Source organism: Phacochoerus africanus, chromosome 4 (genome assembly GCF_016906955.1).
Source record: "Phacochoerus africanus isolate WHEZ1 chromosome 4, ROS_Pafr_v1, whole genome shotgun sequence".
Taxonomy (NCBI): domain Eukaryota; kingdom Metazoa; phylum Chordata; class Mammalia; order Artiodactyla; family Suidae; genus Phacochoerus; species Phacochoerus africanus.
Window position 1 is genome coordinate 943738 of NC_062547.1, and position 20470 is coordinate 964207.

At 71.1% G+C, this 20470-nt stretch overlaps 1 protein-coding gene across 10 annotated transcripts in view; it reads left to right on the forward strand.

The window, feature by feature from the left end:
* BRSK2 (BR serine/threonine kinase 2) overlaps positions 1–20470 on the forward strand; it is a 56801-nt gene that overhangs the window by 33393 nt on the left and 2938 nt on the right. For 3 of the 10 annotated variants that reach the window (XM_047774912.1, XM_047774908.1, XM_047774909.1), the window contains exons 2-19: positions 2129–2223; positions 3029–3114; positions 5598–5738; positions 6176–6292; positions 6876–6909; positions 7043–7111; positions 7201–7347; positions 8268–8299; positions 8593–8757; positions 8867–8964; positions 9039–9189; positions 10893–10958; positions 12757–12817; positions 13535–13742; positions 14397–14445; positions 17404–17527; positions 18758–18938; positions 19021–19098. In XM_047774912.1, the coding sequence (XP_047630868.1) occupies positions 2129–2223; positions 3029–3114; positions 5598–5738; positions 6176–6292; positions 6876–6909; positions 7043–7111; positions 7201–7347; positions 8268–8299; positions 8593–8757; positions 8867–8964; positions 9039–9189; positions 10893–10958; positions 12757–12817; positions 13535–13742; positions 14397–14445; positions 17404–17527; positions 18758–18938; positions 19021–19098 (1902 nt within the window). Of the gene's footprint in view, positions 1–2128; positions 2224–3028; positions 3115–5597; positions 5739–6175; positions 6293–6875; positions 6910–7042; positions 7112–7200; positions 7348–8267; positions 8300–8592; positions 8758–8866; positions 8965–9038; positions 9190–10892; positions 10959–12756; positions 12818–13534; positions 13743–14396; positions 14446–17403; positions 17528–18757; positions 18939–19020; positions 19099–19282; positions 19379–20470 lie in introns of those variants that run through there. The other 7 variants (XM_047774914.1, XM_047774910.1, XM_047774911.1 and 4 more) reach the window with 4 other exon arrangements.

Here is a 20470-nt window from a genome sequence, read left to right on the forward strand (position 1 = left end):
AGGCAGGGAGGGAGCCCCCAGAGTTCGAGGACGTGGCCCAGGGCAGCCCCTGGGCAGGCCCACAGGCAGCTCTGCGGGTGGGGCAGGCTCAAGCGCTGACGGCACGGGACTCATCCAGGGCGCCGGGTCCTCTGGTCCTTTGTCCTCCCGGCCTTTCTGCGCACCAGGTGGAGGTGGAGCCGTTTCCTCATCTGTGAAGTGGGCGTGGTAACGGCCCCCCATGTCACACATTCCGGGCGCAGAGTCCGCAGGCTGGCTGTTGTGACTCCGATGGGGGCAGCGGCCATTTCGTCTTCCACTTCCGGAGCGTGGTCCTGCTTGACTCTCCGGCCCCGTCGCGTTCAGGCGCACGTCCTCTCATTTCTGGAAGCAGGCCTGCGTTCCTCCCCACGTGTCTGGCTCCTGCCTCCCATGGACACGCGTGGGGTGTGTGCACAGGTGGGGAGGCTCCTCTCTGGGGCTTTCCTGGGCCACTGGCATCTCCCCGGGAGCCCTTGCCGGTTCTGTCTGCGGCTTGTCCAGGTCTTTGCTGGGCGTTGGGGACCTGGAGGGGCTCCCCCAGCGGCGCTTACTGCTGTTCTCGCTTCCTTGTGGCCTGTGTCCGCCTTGCTGGGGGGCTCGCAGACAGACGGCTGCTCCATTCTGCGTCTGGGCCAACTTGTTTGGAGGGAGGGGTCGTGCCAGGCCCAGTACCCTTCCTGGAGGCCGTCCTGGGGCCGTGGAGTCCCTGGGCCTCTGCTCTGAACTGCAGGCACTGGCACCGCCCCCCCCCTCCACCCCCGGGCTCCTGGCTCGGCTTCTCCTGACCTGGAACCCCCCGGGCTCATGCACCAGATCAAGGGCAGCTGCTGAGAGGCCCCAGGAGCCCGCAGTCCTTCCAGGGCCGCAGCCCAGGCTCAGCCGCACCCCTGCGGGGCCGCTGCAGGGGCTCGTGCCGGGGCTTGGTCCCCCCAGCTGCTGCCCCCGCCCCTGGGGACAGCGTCTGCCCTGCCGAGCTCGCGGCCCGGGGCCAGGCTGGGGGTGTGGGGCAGCCGGCCAGGAGGACATGAAGTTGCTGGAAGGTGTGACGCTGGCGAATCCACCCAGAAGGCCAGAGGGAGGGCTTGGAGCCGTTAGGGGACGTGTTTTCTGCGCATGAGGCGATGGGTCACATGCTGGAAAGAGCAGAGAGCTTGGCAGACTGGTGAGACCCACTGTCAGAGCAGCGTGACAGGGCCACGGACCAGTCCCGGGGTCGGAACCGCTGTCCAGGTCGCAGTTAAAGCAGCAGCCGAGTGTGGGGGAAACGGCTGTCCCTCATTCCGTGTCCCCAAAGCTGGCAGAAGTCGTGGATAGGCTGCGGGGCGGCGTGGCAGAAGGGCTGCATCCAGGCCCCCAGATGCTGGATGGAGCCTGACCACGGTGATGCCTCCATGCCCAGGGGGACGCGGTCACCGCCGAGGACGTTGGGGTCTGGCCCAGCTGGGGCAGGGCAGGGCAGGGCGTCTGGGTCTGAGGCTGCAGGGGGGCCAGCGGAGGGCGGAGGGCGGCCGGCATGGGCCGCACAGGGAGAGGCTGCTCAGGGCTTTGGCAGCGAGTCTCAGCCTGGGGGAGGCGTGGGTGCCCAGCTGTGCCCACGTGGCCGGGGCGCAGCGACCAGGACCTCAGGCCCCTGCAGTGCGGAGGTGACAGCAGAGGGCAACTGGCGGAGCACCCTTCCTCAGGGGCCCAGGGAGTGGCCTGTGTGCTGGTGTCCTGCAGAGAGCCGTGGGGGGGGACACGAGTGCGGGGGGGCGGGGCACATCTGCCCCGGGGGAGGTGGGGGCCACAGGCCAAAAGTAGGGTGATGAGTGGGGGCAGCAGGCCTGAATGTATGGGGGCAGGGGCCCGTGGGCTTTGAGAGGCCGGGCAGTGCTGGCCCTGGACCCCAGGGCAGCCCGGCTCTCCTGCTGAGAGTCTAGGGGGCCGGGGTTGCAGGGAGTGTAGGGGTCACTGGCTGGGGAGAAGGGCCTGACGGAGACCCAGGCTGGAGGGGCCGTGGTGTGGGGCAGTGACGCCGGGCACAGCCTCCAGGCAGACAGTGGCCACGGGGTCTGGCTGGGCCGGCGCAGGCCTGGCGGGGTCTGAGGGCTCCTCCCCCCCCCCACAGGCCTCGTGAAGCTGGGGATACACTGTGTCACGTGCCAGAAGGTGGCCGTCAAGATCGTCAACCGGGAGAAGCTCAGTGAGTCTGTGCTGATGAAGGTGAGCCGAGGGGGCGGGGCTGGCGGCCTGTTTCCAGGGTTAGAATCGGGGTGAGGGCGGAGGGTCTGGTCCCCGGAGGCCTCCAGCCCCTCCTCCTCGCCGTTCCTGCCGCCCTGGGAGCCCCGGGGTGGGGGAGCCTGGGCCCCTTAGCGCCCGAGGCAGAGCCCGCACGGCTGGAGGACCCCGTCTGCCCTGCACCCACATCTGTGTCAGCTCCGAGCAGCCTTGGGGTCGGGGGAGCAGGCCCGGCCCCACCCCGCCCTCCAGGCACCTGAGAGCAGGAACCGTGGAGGGCGGTGGGTGCCCTGCTCAGGTGGGTGGAGACGGGGGGGCTGCCGATGGGTGGGAATCCGTGACATCGGTGAGGACGCTCTGGCTGGGGGGGGCAGGTTTTAAGGGGTGGCTGTCACCTGGACAGGGGAGGCAGGCAGATTCCCTGCCTTGGCCAGCGCCCAGCAGGAGGTGGGGGGCTGGGTCTCTTGTGTGAGTTGGGGGCGCTAAGTCCAAGTCGCCGGGAGATATCGAGTGGGGAGGCAGGGGCTCAGTGGGAGGGGACCTGGCACTGTCTCCAGCCCACAGCTCCCTTGAGACCCGGCAGGGACCTGGGCGCAGCAGGGGAGGGCTCCCGGGGTGGAGAACGCCACATGAGGCTGGCCCTGCTCCAAATCCAGTGCTGCCCTGCCCCAGCCCACGCGGCATCCCCAGGGGCTTGGTGCCCCCACCCGGCCCCACCCGCAGCCTGGACGGGTGGGTGGCGGGTCGCGTGGGGGGAGCGGCCGGCTCACCACGCGGGCGCCCCCTGCAGGTGGAGCGGGAGATCGCCATTCTGAAGCTCATCGAGCACCCCCACGTCCTCAAGCTGCACGACGTCTACGAAAACAAAAAATATTTGTAGGTATTGCTGGGTCCGGAGAGCTGGGGGGCAGGGGACTGGGGGCCGTCCCCAGAGGGCTCGACCCCGGGCCGGTCAGAGGGGACAACAAACCGGGACGGGGTTTCCTGGGGAAGGGGGCTAGGGGCAGAGGTCAAGGGGCAGGGGCGACTTGGGCCTTTTCTCCCAGGCCTGGTGAGCCCCAGGACCCCGCCGCTCTGCTGGCGGCTCGCATGGACTCCCCCCCACTCCCATGAACCCCCATCTGCACCCTCATGGACATGGGGGCCCCAGGCCAGCTACACTGTCCCCACACCAGGCCCCCCAGCCTGCTGTCCTGCCACTGAGTGTGGCTGTCGTGTCATAACCTCGGCCACCAAGGCCAGTAGAACTCTGGCCCTGAGGGCAGTCCTGGATTGGAACCCCCCCCCCCACACACACACATCCCCAGCTCTCTGGCCTCAGTGAGGTCACCTGGGGGCCACTCACAGGGTCACTGGAGGGAAGGGTGAGCACAGCTGCGTGAGTGCCCCCGGGAAGGGCCAGGCCTCTTGTGCCTCGTCCCTGGGGCGGGGCAGGGAGCTCTGCCAGGGCTTTCCTTGGGCCTTGGCTGGGTGGGGGGTGGGCGGGGCTGGCCTGGCACGCCCCCGCATCCCCCGGCTCAGTGTCCCAGGGGCCCCTCCGGCACAGCCCTGACTGGGCCCCTGATGCAGGCAGGCTGGCCCAGGTGGCCAGCCTCACAGCCCCCCGGCCCTGTCCTGGGCAGTGGAGGAGGGGCAGAAGCTGGCTGCCAAAGGCTCCCTGGCCCCTCTGACAAGAGGCTTCTGCTCTCTGGCCTCCCTTTGCTCCTCCTGGCATCATCCCTGTGCCAGCTGGGGACCCAGCACCACAGAGACAGCCAACTCTGAGGGTTTAACTGCAGATGGGGTGACGAGAGCTGCCCCGTGGACACTGGTGAGGTGGGGGAACCCAGGCACCGCCAGGACCACGATGGCCCACAGGGCTCTCCTCCCGGCCACCCGCTGCTGGCCTGATGGGGACCCAGCGCCAGCATCGTGATGAGCGTGGAGTGGGGGCCTTGCCCATCCCCACGCAGGAGGCCGGACACACCTCCTCCCGTTCAGATACTTGCAGGGGCGACAGGCAGGGTGAGGGGCTCCGAGGCCACTGAGCAGGGGGCAGGAAGCAGAAGGGGTGGCAGGCCAGGCCCGGTGACAGGAACAGGATGTCGGGAGGAAGGTGGACAGGCAGCCGGCCTGGGTGCTGCTGGGCCCAGTGCCTGCCCTTTGCAGAGTCCCAAGTCCCAAGGCGGCCCTGGGAGCCTGGAGGTGGAGGAGCAGGCAGGGGCCTCACCACCCCTTGGCCTGTACGGCAGTCGGGCCTCCCATCCGGGAGCAGGGCAGGACCCCTGGAACCAGCCCCCCTGCTCAAACCCCACCCAGTGTCCCCACCCTGTGTCTCCAGCCCCTTCCTCCCCCCCAACCCCACCTGCCACAGACAGGCTGCCCCCATCCCTGCTGGTCCCTTTGTTCCTGCCGCACCAGCTCCTGGCACCACTAGTGTCTCCACTTCTGCCCCTGAGGCCACCCTCGTCCTTGCCAGCCCTGGTCCCACCGGCCCCTCTCACCCACCTCCCCTCCCCAAGTCACCGCAGCCCACAGGAACCCCCTCCGCTCCCGCCAGGGGCTGCTCTGGGCCTGTGCCCAGCCCCAAGTCCAAGCTCCCCTGAAACCCCGCAGACAGTGTCCACAAGTCCTGGCCGCCCCCTAGGCTCCACCCCAGGGGGGCTCAGCTGGGACACAAGCCACGTCTCACAGGCCGCCTTCAGTGATGCGAGGGGCCCCCAAGCCAGAGCCTGGATGCCTTCCTCCCCCAACCTCCCCATCTCTCCCCTCCCCCCGCAGCCCCGCACAGCAGCCCCATATGTCCTTGGTCCCTGGAAGCCCTGCCTGGTGGTGTGATGCCCCTGGGTGCCAGAATAGCTGGCCGCTCCTCCCTGGCGCACATGCGCTTGGAACCTGGAGGCGCCATGGGAATCCACCCCTCCAAAAGCATCCCCCCCCCCGGTGTCATTTCAGCCAAGTTGGCGCAGTCACCACGTGCGATCTGGCCACTCCCCCCCAGCCAGGCCCCCCACCTGCCCCCACCCACTCGCTTCCGAGACCAGCTTTGCCCTGCCCTGTACCCTGCTGGTCAGGACTCCCTGAGGGCCTGGAAGGGCCAAGCCTTGGGCTCACACAAGGGGCAGTGTCCCTCTCCCCTTGGAGCCACTGTGGCCCTGCTCCTGGGCCCCTGGCTGCAGAGGGCTCCCTGGACTCCGCTGCCCTGGAGGTGGGCCTGCCAGGAGGCAGGCGGGCTGGGGGTGGGTGGTGCACAAGCTGAGGGGGCCTGATGCCCGGCCGGGATGCTGTCCCACTGCCTTTGGCTGGAGGTGCTCCGGATGGGTGGCCCAGAGGGGCGGGCAGGCTGGGTGTGCCCACCCGACGCCCGGCCGTCCCCACAGATACCTGGTGCTAGAACACGTGTCTGGTGGGGAGCTGTTCGACTACCTTGTCAAGAAAGGGAGGCTGACGCCCAAAGAGGCCCGCAAGTTCTTCCGGCAGATCATCTCGGCGCTGGACTTCTGCCACAGCCACTCCATCTGGTGCGTCGTCGTCCCCGTCCCCCCACCCCCCACCCCCCCGGCGCCGCCCGCAGGCCCGCCCCCCCCCCCCTTGCACTCCCCCGCCGCCCCATCAGGCAGGATATCCTCTTCCGACCCCTCGGGGCAGCAGAAAGCCTTCGGCCAGGCGCCCACCCAGCCTCCCAGGTTTTTCCGGGGTCTGGGGGCCCCAGAGCAGGTGGGGGGGGGCACGAAGGGGGTGGGACGTCAAGGAGAAGAGCAGGGCCGTCGGTCGCCGACGGAGACCCGGTCCTGCCCTCCGGCCGCCCTGCAGCCCCCCCGCCGTGTGGAGACGTCACCGGTTGGCTGCGGGTGACGTCACCAGGCGCCGCCGCCATTGGCCTGGAGCTGGGAGGGCGGGGCTTCAGGCGGGCGGCCGGCCCCGTCTCGGGCCGCCTCAATCCCGCCCTCCTCCTCAGCCACAGGGATCTGAAGCCAGAAAACCTTCTGCTGGACGAGAAGAATAACATCCGGATCGCAGACTTCGGCATGGCATCGCTGCAGGTTGGCGACAGCCTGCTGGAGACCAGCTGCGGGTGAGCCAGGCTCTGTACCAGCCGCCGGTTCTCCGTGGGCCGGGAAAGGGGGCCGGGCGCTGTCCCAGAGGCCACCCCCGCCCACAGCCCGGGCTGGAGGCAGGACCCCTGTGCCGTCAGTGAGGAGCCATTACACCCCTCAGTGGCTTGTGGCCCGGCCCTGGAAGGCCGGTCTTACCCTGCGAGCTGCCTGCCCTGCTCGGGCGCGAGGCCGGTGTGCCGGCTTCCTGCTCTGGCACCTTCGTGGTCGTGCTGCGCTGGGACGTGCCGCACGGTCCTTCCTCTGACCGTCTGTGTGCGCCTGGATGGACGGGCAGACAGCAGAGTGGGTCCCTGGCTCCCAGGCCTGGGTCTCCCCCAGGAGCTGGCAGGACGGGCTCAGCTGTGCGCATCCCAAGCCCGGTGGCCTCCTGGTGGGCCTGAGGGCCCCACAGTGGGGCACCCATCCCAGGCAGCGTATGGGGGAGGCACCCCTCCCTGTCTCCACCTGCCGGGGTCCTGCGGCTCAGAGGTCCGAGGGCGGGATGGCAGGGTGTCCCGGGGGTCCTGAGCCGCCTGCCCTGACAGCCGCTTTTGCCTTCAGATCCCCCCACTATGCCTGCCCGGAGGTGATCCGGGTAAGTAGCCACCTCCCTACGCCCCCACCCCGTCCCTGGCACCGCCCACGGGCAGCTCTTCCCAGACTCTCCCATCCCCGTCCGCGCGAGGACCCCGGCCCTGCGCCCCCGGCAACCGCAGTGCTGTCCGCAGGGGGAGAAGTACGACGGCCGCAAGGCAGACGTGTGGAGCTGCGGCGTGATCCTGTTCGCGCTGCTGGTGGTGAGCCCGCGCCCCGCCCGCCCGCCCGCCCCTCCGTCCCCGCCCCTCCCCCGTCGGCCCGCCCCGCGGTGACGCGGTCCCGCCCGCAGGGGGCGCTGCCCTTCGACGACGACAACCTGCGGCAGCTTCTGGAGAAGGTGAAGCGGGGCGTGTTCCACATGCCGCACTTCATCCCGCCCGACTGCCAGAGCCTGCTGCGCGGCATGATCGAGGTGGACGCGGCGCGGCGCCTCACGGTGCGTCCCTCCAGCCGGGGCGCAGAGCGCGCGCCGGTGGCCGCGGGGCAGGGGCCGGGGCCGCGGGCGCAGGGGCGCGCGCTCACGTGGGGGCGCATGCACGGCTGCGGGCGCGGGCGCGAGCCTGCGCAGCTCGTGGGGGCGCGGGCGCGCACAGCCCACCTGCACCCGGTGGCCGCACCAGTCCGGTGGCGCGGTGCGCCTGCCGCCGGCGGCCACTTCTCTGGTCCCCTGTCTCTGGGGCCAGCCCCATCTGCGTGACCCTCTCCGGCGGCGGCGGCGGCGGCGGAGGAGGGGGAGCGGGGTTAGCCAGGGTCTGAGGGAAGCCCCCCTTGTTGGGGCAGCCCCAGCCAGCCAGGGGTCTCTGGCCTCGTCTGGGCTCCGTTGGTACTGGGATGGCAGGTCCCCAGGGCAGGGGCAGCAGGTCGCCCCTGGACTGGCCTCGCCATGACGAGGGTGGCCAGCAGTCCAAGAGGCCGCCTTCCCCAGCCAAGCTCCCGCTCAGGGATGGAGAGCCGGAGCTCCGAGCCTCCTGCTCGCGCCTGCACCCAGCTCCTCCCGCACAGGCGGGCCGGGTCCCTGGCTGCTTCTCCCCTGCTCACCTCCCTCAGGCCTTGGCCCTGAGCCTCTGGGGGCTCCTGTTTCCCAACCCCCACCTGCTGCCTCACCCCTGCCTGCAGCCCCCTTCTCCCCAACTCCCTGCTGTCTCTGTCTGGCATCTCCTCTTCCGCTGGGGATAGTCGGGGACCAGCCTGGAGCCTCTGGGAATGCAGCCCCCTCCCTCCCCGCCCTGCTCCTGGCCTCTGGGCCTCCCCCCCCCCCCGCCCCCGCCCCCGCCGCTTCTGCTCTGCTTCCTCTGGCCTCCTAATGTGGCCTCCGCGCCTTCCTGGCACTAACTCCCTGTTTCTCTTTCCTTGTAGCTAGAGCACATTCAGAAACACACATGGTACATGTAAGTAGCTTTTCCTGCCCTCGTTGCCTGCTTCGCCTGCCGCTGTGGCCTGGAGGGCCTGCTAGGGAAGGCAGGGGGAGGGCCCGGCCCAGGGCAGGCCTGCCTCCAGCCTCGGGCTGCCCGGACAGCTCTCGGGCCCCGGGCCGGCCGGCACTGGGCACAGGCAGGAGGTGTGCAGGGGCTGGGCGCAGGGAGAGCAGCAGGACTCAGGGGCCCCGGGAAGGGGCGGGGGCGGCGGAGCCTCGGGCTGGGCCAGAGGTGAGTGACCCATGGCCGTACCCTGTCGCCCACAGAGGCGGCAAGAACGAGCCGGAGCCGGAGCAGCCCGTCCCCCGCAAGGTGCAGATCCGCTCGCTGCCCAGCCTGGAGGACATCGACCCCGACGTGCTGGACAGCATGCACTCGCTGGGCTGCTTCCGGGACCGCAACAAGCTGCTGCAGGACCTGCTGTCGGAGGAGTGCGTCCCGGGCCGCACTGGGGGGGGGGGGCGGGGGGGGCGGGGCGGGGGTCACCGCCCTCCTCGGGAACCGCCACCCACCCTTCTTGGCGCCTCTCACCCCCGGCAGGGAAAACCAGGAGAAGATGATTTATTTCCTCCTACTGGACCGGAAAGAAAGGTACCCCAGCCACGAGGACGAGGACCTGCCGCCCAGGAACGAGATAGGTACGAGGCCCCGCGCAGCCCGGCCCGAGCTGCCCCCTCCGGGCTGCCTGGCTCTGACCCCCCTCTGCATGCAGACCCTCCCCGGAAGCGCGTGGACTCCCCGATGCTGAACCGGCACGGCAAGCGGCGGCCCGAGCGCAAGTCCATGGAGGTGCTGAGCGTGACGGACGGCGGCTCCCCGGTGCCTGCACGGCGGGCCATTGAGATGGCCCAGCACGGCCAGAGGTGCGTGCCTCCCGGGAGGAACCAGCGCCCTGCCTCGCGGTGCCTCGGTCTGGTCGGCGTCGGCGCCCCTCTCGGGCTGTGCTGGGCCTCGCCTGGCTCTTCTCTGCACCCCCCCCCCCGCCCCCCGCCGCGCCCTGGGGCTGTGCGAAGGCCGCCGGGCAGGGCTGGACCATGCTGTGTCCGGGGCTGGGCTGCACTGGCTGCGCGGGGCTGGGCTGCACTGAGCTGGGCTGGGCTCATCTGGATGGGGCTGGACTGAGCTGAACTGGGTCGATCTGGGCCAGGCGGAGCTGGGCTGAGCTGGGCTGGACTGGCTGAGCTGGGCTGGACTGGAGTAGACTGGGCTGGGCTGGACTGAGCGGGGCAGGGCTTTGCTTCGTTGGCCTGGGTTAAACTGGGCTGGGCCATGCCTCACGGCACTGGGCTGAGCTGGGCTGGCTTGGAGTAGACTGAGCAGATCAGAGCCGGGCTGAACTGGGCTGAGCTGAGCTGGACTCGGCGGGGCGGGGCGGGGCGGGGCGGGGCTGAGGTCACGCAGTGTGCTGAGCCGCAGCCCGTCAGGCTTACCCTGCTTGATGCTGGCCTTACGTTTGGGGTCAGCTGCGGGGGTCGGGGACATGGAACTTGGGGGTGGAAGGTGACGAGCACGTCTGGGCTATCCTGACGGACCTCCCTGGAGGAAGGGAGGGCATTGTGGCCCTCGGCGGATTCGGGCTGCCTGGCTGAGGCCAAGCATTCCCACCCGGGCAGGGTCAGCCGTCTGAGGTCAGCCCTGGAGCCTGGGGGCACGGCTGGAGGTCAGCAGCCCTGGCTGCCCCTGGTCAGCTGGGTACTGGGTGCTAGGGCCGGCCAGGCCCTGAGGAGCTGCAGGGCTCTGGGCCACCGTCAGGATTAAGCTGGGCTGGCCCACTGAGGCCACAGCCCCCCAGTGGTCCCTGCCCCCCCCCGCCCTGGAGGCAGGCTGGCTCAGCCTTTGACCCAGGCTCCCCCGCCTCTGGGGCCTCCTCCCAGGGCTCCAGACGGGGGTGGGGAGGGGACGGCGTAGTAGCAGGTGCCACCTTCCTGCCTGCTTGTGTCACGTCCTGCTTGCTGTGGGCGCACCTTTCCTGGGGTCCCAGAGCAACGTGGCCCCCTCCGGGGACCCAGGAGAGAGGTCGCCTCTCCCCAGCCCACCTTTCCCACACCTGGCCCCCCGGCCCCTGGTCAGCACCTGCAGGGCAGGCTGAGGGCAGGCCGGCCCTTGCTGCACCAGCCACCCCCACCCCCACCCCCACCGCTCGCCTGCCTGGAGCCGGCCTCTCGAGCGGGGCCCCCTGTCGTGGCTTCTGCTCCACCTTCCAAGCCTGATGCCTTGGGGGCCAGGGGCCCTGGGATGGGGCGAGGCGTGAGCTGCCCCAGTAGCCACCAGAGAGCCCCTCCCCCTGGCCCTTCCCCCCTCGCTGCTGCTGCTCCTTGGGCTCCGCTTCCTCTCTGACTTGGTCCTCCAAGGTCTGGCCGGGCCACCCTGGCCAGCCGGTCACCAGGGCTGGGTGTGCTGTGGCCCTGGCGCCGTCCTGCAGACTGACCTTAACCCCCAAGTCCACATGCCCTGGCCTGGGGCCTGGGCCCGTGCCCAGCTCAGAGCTGTCTGGAGGTCTGGCCTCCTGGACTGCCTGGTGGGGCTGCGTCAGTAACTCTGTTTTCTCGCTTTGTTCCCGCTGTAGTAAAGCAATGTTCAGTAAAAGCCTGGATATCGCTGAAGCCCACCCCCAATTCAGCAAAGAAGACAGGTATACACCCGCCCACCCACCCCCCGCCCCCCAGCCCCAGAGACCACGCGGGCCTGGTGGCAGGGCTGGGCCTGAGGCACATCTGGCCCCCCTCTGGCGGGGGCGGGCCCCGGGCCAGGCTAGGCTGACACCCAGGAGGAATGGGGCTGTGGGGAGGCCAGCGGTGCCCGGGAAACCCCTGGCAGCAGGCCGCGAGGCCCCTTCCGTCCTGCCCGGGTCCTGTGGTCCGTGGGCCTCAGTGGCCCTGGTGAAGCTCCCCCCATCCCACGTGGCCTGTGGCCCGGGGCTGCCTTACTGCCCACGCCTTACTGGCCAGAGTGGAAGTGCAGGCGCCCCAGGAAGGGGCAGGAGGCGGGACGGTCTCGGGTCTGCGCGGCGCTGGCCTTCCTGAGCCCCAGCCCTGTGCTGGCAGGCTCTTCAGCCCAGGGGCAGCAGGGGCCGGGCGTAGACCCAGGGCCCCTCTGGCCCGGCCTGCGCCCTGCCCCGCGCCCTGCCCTGGCTGCTCTTGTGCTGGCGCGTTCTTGGTTCCCAGGGGCTGCCTGGTCAGACAGGGGCGCGTGGGCACCCCCACTCCCCCGCGCTGCTGCTTTTCTGCTTTCCTTGTGCCGAGCGCCATGCTCGTGGCCGCTGCCCCTGCCGGCTGTGGCTGCGGGGGTGGGCCCTGGCTGGGCCGCCACCGCCCCCTCCTCGGCATCTGAAGGCTTCCGGCCCGGGCCTGGCTCCGGGTGTGGTCCTGGACGCGGGCAGGCTGGGCCGGGGGGCTGAGAGCAGGCTGAGCACCACTGCCTGCTCTGTGGCTGTGTCAGGCGGTGGGGGGGGGGAGGTCACTGCCGCGGGGCCCGGGGCCGGCTGTGGCGGGCAGACGAGGCCCCGTGCGGCCGGGCCGCGGGCCGCGTGGCCGCCCTTCACTCCTTTCTGTCCTCCTCTCTCCTGCGGCTCCAGTCCTCTAAGGATGGGCGGTGCCGGCGCCCAGGGGTGAGCGGCCGTTTGCTTTCCCTCGGGCCCACGCGGCGTGGCGGAGCGAGGCCCTACAGGCCTGGCCCTGCCCTGGGCGGTGTCCGGCTCCCGCCCCGAGAGGGCGGCGGCTGCCTGCGTCTCAGCCGGGCACGCGGGCCAGGGGCTTCCTCCAGCCGCGCCCAGGCCAGGCCTGCCGGCCGAGTGGGGCCAGGGGCGGACCAGGTCCGCGTCCCTGCTGGCGCCCGTCCAGGACCTTGTGGTGTGAGCGCGGGGTGGGGGAGGGCCGTGGGCGGCTCTGGGCCAGGCGGGTGGCCGTGGCCGTGGCCGTGGAGGGCTGGGCCGGTGCCAGCTGGTGGCCTGCACGCCAGGTGTGAGGTTGTCAGGCGGGTGCAGGACTCGGGACCTTCGACGGCTCAGCCTCGGGGGCCAGCTGGGCTCAGGGCAGCCGAACGCGGCGAGCGGACCCGGCCCTGGGCTTGAGCTGGCTCACAGGAAAAGCTCTGTCTCCCCTTGGCCCTTGGTTCAGCTGAGCCCCTGAGCAGCCCTTGCCGAGGGTGCCTCTGTGCCATCCCGGGCCAGAGGCCTTGGACCTGGGGTACCTTCTTCGTGGGGGGAGGAGCCCCAAGGCCACCGGCTACACCACCAGGGCTCCGCTGAAGTCCCCAAGGGGCCATGGGCCCTCCTGGGCCTGGTGAGAGGGGGTGTGGGGACAGCAGACTTGGGGTGGCCTCAGGGCTCCCGCCGGGACTCCGGGCCTCCCGGAGGGACCGCCCGAGGGAGAGGAGCTGAGAGCCTGCAGGCCCTTCGCAGTCTGAGCCGCTCTCTGCACCTGCACCCCCAGGTCCAGGTCCATCAGTGGCGCCTCCTCCGGCCTTTCCACCAGCCCCCTCAGCAGCCCCCGGGTGAGTGACGCCCCCCGTGGCCAGTGTGCACCAGGGTGGGGGGGCGGCCGGGCGGACCCCCCCCCCCCCGCCTGCTGCTGGGGCCGCCCGCGTGGTGGTGGCTGCTGCTCTGTGGTCTCCGGCTGCTCTCGCTAACTGCACGTTTTTTTGTTTTGTTTTGTTTGTTTTCTCGTGTGTTGTTTCCTTTCGTGGCAAACGCTCCCACCCCGCGCCCGCCTGCCCCCGCTGATCCTCCTGGGGTCCTCCTGCTGCTGTGTGTGCATGTGGGCGGGTGGGGCGTGGACTGCGGCCGCCTGACTCGTGGGGTCCCCTTGCTCTCCCCATCCTGCCCCCGGCGCTGCCCTGTAGCCTGTTAGAAAGTTTGTCCTGCCTCCCCTGCCCCCTGAGCTCCCCTCCCTGGCCTGTCCCCCGGCCACCTCTGCCGAGCCCGAAGCTTACCGGAGCGCCTCCCGGCCCGGACACGGCCTCCCTCCACAGGCCGCCCCGCGGCCCAACCCCAAGACTCAGACCTTGCCGAGCAAGGCCAAGCTGACCGACAAGCCGCTGCAGGGCACCAAGTCCAACCCATTCCCCGCTGGCACCCAGGCCAGGCCCCCTGTCCCCGGGAGCCTCAGCCCCCAGCTGGCACTGTCCCCAGGCTCACTGGCCCTGCCGGCCCCTGCCCGGCTCCCACCCACCGGGACTGAACCAAACACCAAATCTGTCCCCACCATACAGGTGACCCCTCACCCCTCTCCGAGGGGCAGTCCCCTCCCTACCCCCAAGGGGACGCCCGTGCACACGCCTAAGGAGAGCCCGGCTGGCACGCCCAACCCCACACCACCGTCCAGCCCCAGCGTGGGAGGGGTGCCCTGGAGGACGCGGCTCAACTCCATCAAGAACAGCTTCCTGGGGTCACCTCGCTTCCACCGCCGGAAACTGCAAGGTGAGGGCGGAGGGCTCTGGGGGCCACGGGGGAGCACGGGTAGCTGGGCCTGTGGCACAGGCAGGGGCCAGCTTTGGAGGAGCTGGCCCTTCACCCTTGGGGGTTCATCCTACCAAATGCTCTGGGGGGCAGTGCCTCCAGTGTCCCCGTGTCCACACTGCCTGCTGTGTGTCGAGGACCCGTGCTGCAGACACGCCCGCCTGCTGGGCATGGTCCTGAGACCCCCGCCGGCTCTGTTGCTCCCTGTAGCCGCGGGGGGAGTGGGGGGGGGCGGGGGCAGGTGGGTGTGGATGGTCAGGATGGGCGTGGACCTGGGGCAGAGGTGGGCACGGACCCCAGGCACCCACCTGCATGCCGGGTGCCTGGGGCCCGTGGGTACCACCAGCCCCAGGGCCCACTGCTGCAGAGTGGGGTCCACAGGCGGGATGTGGGCGGCGGGGGCCGAGTGTCCCGGGACGGCCAGGCTGGTTGGAGGCCAGGCCTGGTTTCAGCACCAGGAGGCCGGACAGCTCCCCGGGGCCCGGGCTCCCGTGGCCGTGCTGCGGCCAAAGGCAGGGGTGGACCTGGGCTTCTGGGCAGTCGTCGGTGAGGGGGGCCCTGGGGGGGCAGGGTGGAGTGGTCACCACGCCATCCCCTTGTCCTTCCTGTGTGCAGTTCCAACGCCTGAGGAGATGTCCAACCTGACCCCGGAGTCCTCCCCAGAGTAAGTGGCCCTGCCCGAGGTGGAGGGCGAATGTGACCTCCATCCTGGCGCCCGGACACCAGCAGGGGGCCCGCTGAGGGCTCGCCGGCCGAGCACCCCAGCCCCTGCGGGTCCTCCTGCTTGTGGCCATCCCCTGTCCCCGGGCTCCTCAGCACCGGTGGCTCTGCGTCTCCTCCACCTTCAGCGCCAGGTGGGGGCAGGGCCTGGGCAGTGGGGGAGCCGCTCTGCCCGGTTTTGCTCGGAAGCCGCAGCCTGGGCTGGGGGGGCGGCGGGAACAGCACAGCCAAGCCTCGGAGGGACTGTCCATCCTGCCGAGAGCCCTGGCCTCCACACGAGGGAAGGCGGCTGGGCACGTGGTGCCTGCAGGGGGCGCCTCTGCCAGGAAGGGGCACTGGGCCGTGTGGCCGGGCGCTTCCCAGGACAGGGAGGCCGGAGTGCGGCCGGACACTGGGGGGCCTCATGGAGGAGGCCTGGGAGGAGGAGGAATATGCAGTCGTCCAGCAGCCGGCAGGAGCACGCGTCCAGGGAGGGGGCCTCGGCCAAGGCCAGGACGGGCGGAGCCCTCGGCTCACCGTCTTGCTGGCGGAGAAGGCGGGGCCTCGAGGCGGCGCTGCGGCCCCGCCCAGGCATCTGGACATGAGCCAAGACCCCAGAGAGGCCCTGCCCGTGCACTCGCCTCTTGCGGACATGAGATGCGGGGTGGACGCAGGGCAGGGCCGCCGGGGCCTCATAAACAGCCTTCTGGGAGGCACTCGGGCCAGCAGCCAGCCTCGCAGAAGCTGTTGGTACCACGTCGAGACCCCTCGTGGGGCCTGTGGACGCAGAACCCCCACCCAGGTGGCTCGCGTGGGCAGCCAGCCCGAGGGGTGGGGCTCCAGGACTTCTGTGGTCCTGCTCTTGGGGTCATTTTCCTGCTGTCACCAAAAGCTCACAGCCGTACCTGTAACGATCCTTCCTTTCCCAGAAAAGTCTGGAAACCGCCGCGAGCAGCCTGCCCCTGCAGTGCAGGTGGCCTGCAGCCTCTCCTTCTGGTCCCCGAGGCCTTTGGAGGCCTCGGCCCCTCCCAAGGGTCCTGGCTGGCGCCTGCCACCCATTGGGTTTGGCTGATTGGGCTGGAGCTGGGGGGGCGGCGGGGAGGGTGCACCTGCTCCTGCCGAGGACGGGCGTGCCCGCCCAGACACCCCCTCTGCAGCGTGCCTGCGCCTCCACGTGCGTCCGTGCGCACGCGTCACGTGTGGACACATGGCACAGCGTTCGGGAGCTGGCGCGCCTGAGACTGGGCTCTGCAGGCGGGGACGCGGGCCGCCTCTCGTCCGGTCTTGAGTGCTCTGCCTGCAAGGCCTTTGCGCTCACCAGAGCCCCTCCGCGAGCCGAGCGGTCGAGGCCGGCCACGTCGTGGGGGGGGGGTGAAGGCTTAGCTCTCGGTCCGCTGGCCCCCATTGTCTCAGAGCCGTTCTCAGGAAGCAACACGCAGCACTCGAACACAGGCCCAGGGAGGCCCAGCGCGCCACCCGCCTCCCAGGCTGCTTTTAGGCCACTGCCAAGCTGCCAGTGTCCCTGAGTCCCGTTACTCTGTCTCATCATCGAGGGGTCGAGGGCAGGAGACCAGCTGCTGGGCCTCAGGTCCCTGGGCGGTGCTGGGGTGGGTGGGGGAACAGCCTGCACCCCAGCGTTCTGAACACACCCAAGGCCCAGGGGCTGCAGGACGTGGGGAAGGAGGGGAGGCGGCCAAGCAGCCGTGAGGGGTCGGAATGGACACAGCTCCTTGGTCAGGGCTCCGGGCCACACGCAGAGGCCACTCTAGCCGCGACCCTGCAGCACTGCCAGGCTGGAGAGCCCACCCTGGACACTGGGCAAAGGGAAGCTGGCAGCCAAGCCTCAGAACTGCCGGCGGGCGCCACTGTGCAGGAGACCCTGGGGCTCGTGCTGCCCGAGTGGGTGCCCGGGACCGCGGAGCCTGCCGCGTCCACACGGGAGCCACCCGGGTGTGAGAGCCCGAGGTCCCCCGCACGCGCCCACCACCCGGCCTCCGAGCGGAAGGCCCCTGCACGCGGCCGCACCGGGCCCTGCCGGGGTGTCGGCCGCGGACGGTCGTCTCCAGGCTGGACTGCGGCCAGGTCCCCGCCGCGATCCTGAGCCGCTGGCAGGATGCAGGCCTCTTGGCCCACGGCCTCCGTGCCGGTCCGTCCACCTCCAGCACGTCGGTCCGCTTCTTCGAAACACGGTGGAGGCCCGCGCGCCGAGGCAGGGCGGCCTCTTGTAGATTAAGCTCGGGCCTGGCGCCGGCGCTGTCCCCACAGGCCTCCGGTCGGGGCGAGTCCCGGCAGGTGGCGGGCTGGGGGGCCGGCAGGTTCACCGCACACTGGTGTGCGCCCTGGGGGCGGCCCCACGCCGGAGAGGGTGGCCCCAGAGGCGGGGCAGGGGGACGGGGCCGGAGGCTGGAGTACAGGGGGCCTTGGGTCCACGGCGGCTGGGCCCCCAGGGTTCAACGCGACCTCCGTGTTCCAGGGTGACTGGGGCTGGGGTGGCCTGCCAGGGGGGAGGGGCAGGTGGCCCCTGGGCCTCAGCCCCGTCCTCTGCGGCGGCCGTCCCGTCCCCGGCGCACACGCACCCGTGCGGGTTCCGTGGCTGCTCTGGCCCCACTCGCCACACTCCTCCCCACGTGGCCCCAGGGCGGGGGCGCTTTTTTCCCGGAAGCCGCGGGACAGCCGCTTAGCCAACTGCCCCCAGACGTGGTGGCCTAAACGGAGGAGCAGATGGGAGGCCACCCTGCCCCCGCCCCCCTTTCCTCCCTGGGGGGGGGGGTGGTTCTAGGGGGTGCTGCCCGGGCCCAGCAGGTGGAGGGGTGGCTCTGGGGCCCAGGGTCCGGGTGGGGGCCAAGTTGGGGCAGCCAGCGGGCGCCCAGCCTGGGAGCCCGTCCTGCCAGCCCTGGCCTCACCGGCCCCGCCCCGCCCCCAGGCTGGCCAAGAAGTCCTGGTTCGGGAACTTCATCAGCCTGGAGAAGGAGGAGCAGGTCTTCGTGGTCATCAAGGACAAGCCGCTGAGCTCCATCAAGGCCGACGTCGTCCACGCCTTCCTGTCGGTGAGCCCGGCCCCAGGACCCCGCCTGGCGGGGCGGGGCGCCCCCTCCTGGGCAGCGCTGGCGTGGGCCGGGCAGGGCGACGGGGAGCTGGCAGCCGCGCAGTGCGCGGGCCTGGGCTGGGCGGGGGCGCGGGGGCAGGGCGGGCGCAGGGCGGAGGCGGGAGGGCAGGGGTGCGGCGCAGGCGGCGGGCTGCGCTCTCTGAGGAGGGAACGCGGGGCCTGGTGGAGGCGCCGGAGGCTGCCTGCCCTCCTCTGCCCCCCACTGCTGCCCCCCGCCTCCCGCTGGCGGCTCTGGGAGGGTGGGCGACGCTCAGGCCGGGGGGGGGGGGTCCATTTGTCTTCACCGGGACCTTTGGGCACGTGGCGCAGGACACCCTGGCGGTTTGCTTCCCGAGTCCCGAGTCCCGTTTGGCTCCTCGGCCTCCCGGCCATTTGCTGACCCCTTACGGTGGGCGGGGCCTGCCCAGGTCTCTCTGGAACCAGCCCCTCCAGGCGCTCCGCCACTCCTGCCACCCTGGCTGCAGCCCAGGTTCCCTTAGGACCTTGGGGACAGCTTGGCGCTCCTCCCCGAGGCCTTGAGAAACCAGGAGAGCTGAGCACCAGGCAGGGGGCCATGGCCTTGTGCCGCCTGTGGGCACCCTGGCCCTGCCGAGTGGCCCCAAGTCCCCATGCAGCCTGCCCTCCCCAGGGCCCTGGGTCTGGGCCTTCCCCGAGGCCCCCAGGCCCATCCCCGGGGGTGTCGTCTTCAGCCTCCCGCCACAGGCCGGCCTCTCCACCCAGAAGGCCAGCGAGGTGCTCTCCCGAGCACCACCCAGAGGGAGGGCACCTCCTGGCTTTGTTCTGATCCCCTCGCTGGGAAAACCCACGCGTGCACACACACACACACACACACACACGCAGGCACGTGGGCCCCTCGGCTGAGCGGCACACCCCAGAACCAGCAGAGCAGGGGGCGCTGTCACCTGCAGTGCGGGGGCGCCGGTGCAGGGGGGGGCAGCACTTGCTCAGTGGGACGCCGGGTCTCCTGCTCGCTCCTGGGCCCTCCAGCCCCCACAGCCCTGCTTCCTGGCTCCCGCCTCGCCGTCCCGGTGGAGACCCTGGGGCAGAGGCTCTGGCGGGGGCTCCCTCCCCCGGGGTTCTCTGGCCTGGCGGGGGGGGGGGGGCGGCGCGGCGCTGGCTGGGGCCGGGCTCCCCGCACTCAGGCCGCCGCCGCCCGCCCGCCCGCCCGCAGATCCCCAGCCTCAGCCACAGCGTCATCTCCCAGACGAGCTTCCGGGCCGAGTACAAGGCGACGGGGGGCCCCGCCGTGTTCCAGAAGCCGGTCAGGTTCCAGGTGGATATCACCTACACGGAGGGCGGGGCGGCGCAGAAGGAGAACGGCGTCTACTCGGTCACCTTCACGCTGCTGTCAGGTGAGCGGCGGCCCCGGCCCAGGGCGCGGGCTCCGGCGGCCCTGCCCGGCCTGAGCCCCCGCCCCCCCCCGCGTCTCCCCAGGCCCGAGCCGCCGCTTCAGGAGGGTGGTGGAGACCATCCAGGCCCAGCTGCTGAGCTCCCACGACCAGCACTCGTCAGGTGAGGCGGGGGCTCGGCTCGGGCCGCCCTGAGGGCCGGCGAGCGGGTGCGGCCCCGCCACGCGCCCACCTTCCTGCCCAGCTGCGTGCGGGCCCCCAGGGAGCAGGGCCGTCCCGGCCGCCTCTGCACACCAGGGTGGTAGGCCCAGCACCCCACACTGAAAGGCGCCTCTTGTCCACTGTAGAACCCCCCCCGCCAGCTCCAGGACTAAGCTGGGGTGCTGGGCTTAAGGGCCAGAAGGTGGCCACCAGCTACGAGAGTAGCCTCTGACACTGGCAGGTAAGGTGTCCGGCCCCCGCCGCTGGGGCAGGGAGGGGGCTGCGGGCAGGTCCTCTGCGAGAGCCAGGCTGGCCCCGAGAAGGGCACCTGTGCCCACTCTCAGGCCCAGCGGCCGTCTCCCGGCCCTGGGCAGGCCGTGGGCCCAGCACCCGCTGCCCCAGGCCAGCAAGAGTAGGTCTGCGGACAGCTGTGACCCAGGTTCTGACTGGGAGCCCGCCGCCCTCGGGGTCCCCCCGCCACGGCACCTCCCAGGACCATGGGCCTGGTGGCCGCATTTGATGACACACAAGGCGCTGCCCGCCACCCACCCTCCCCGTGACGGGCAGGACAGAGGGGCCCGGTGCAAGCAGGGGCTCCCCAGCGAGCTCAAGGGGACACACAGGGCACAGGGCTGCCCGGGGCCTAGAAGCCTGAGGGCCTGCACGCCCGGTGAAAGGGGGAGTGGGCTGCAGCGGGCCCCCGGGGCGTGTGCATGAGCTGTGCGTGAGCAAGGGCGAGCGGCACGTGTTCCCACGGCGGCGGGGGCCAGCTCACCACAAGGCCAGTGTTAGGGCTTGGGGTCCGGGAACACGGTGTCCAGCCCAAGCCCCACCTCTCAGAGCCCCCTGCGGCCGCCTTCTGTCTTCCACGTGGGGTCCCAGAGGCCAGACTGGCCCCAGCCGCCCACCCCTGCCCGCCATTCTCATTCCATCGTCTGTGTGCCACCTGCCCCCACTCCAGCGTGTGTCTCATCTCCCTGTGGCCGGGATGGGCCTGGAGGGCCCCTGACACCCTGGCCCCAGCCGCACGCTGTGGGCCTGCTGTCGGGGCCTGGGAGCCGGGCGGGCGGGGTGAGCAGCACAGGGCCGCGCAGAGCGAAGCCGAGGCTGGGGAACAGCAGAGCTTGTTCAGGGAGGCCGGCCAAGGGCCTGCTGTGCTGCCAGAGGACAGCCGTGCCTGCGCCACGGCCCGGGTCCTTCTCTGCTCCTGGCCAGGCAGAGTCCCACCCTGGAAAGCATCATTCTGGCAGCGAATGTCCCCTGCGCTAGGCCCCGGGCACAGCAGTAAGCAGGGTGCACTCGGCTCTGACTCCCTCTTAGCCCTGTGCCCAAAC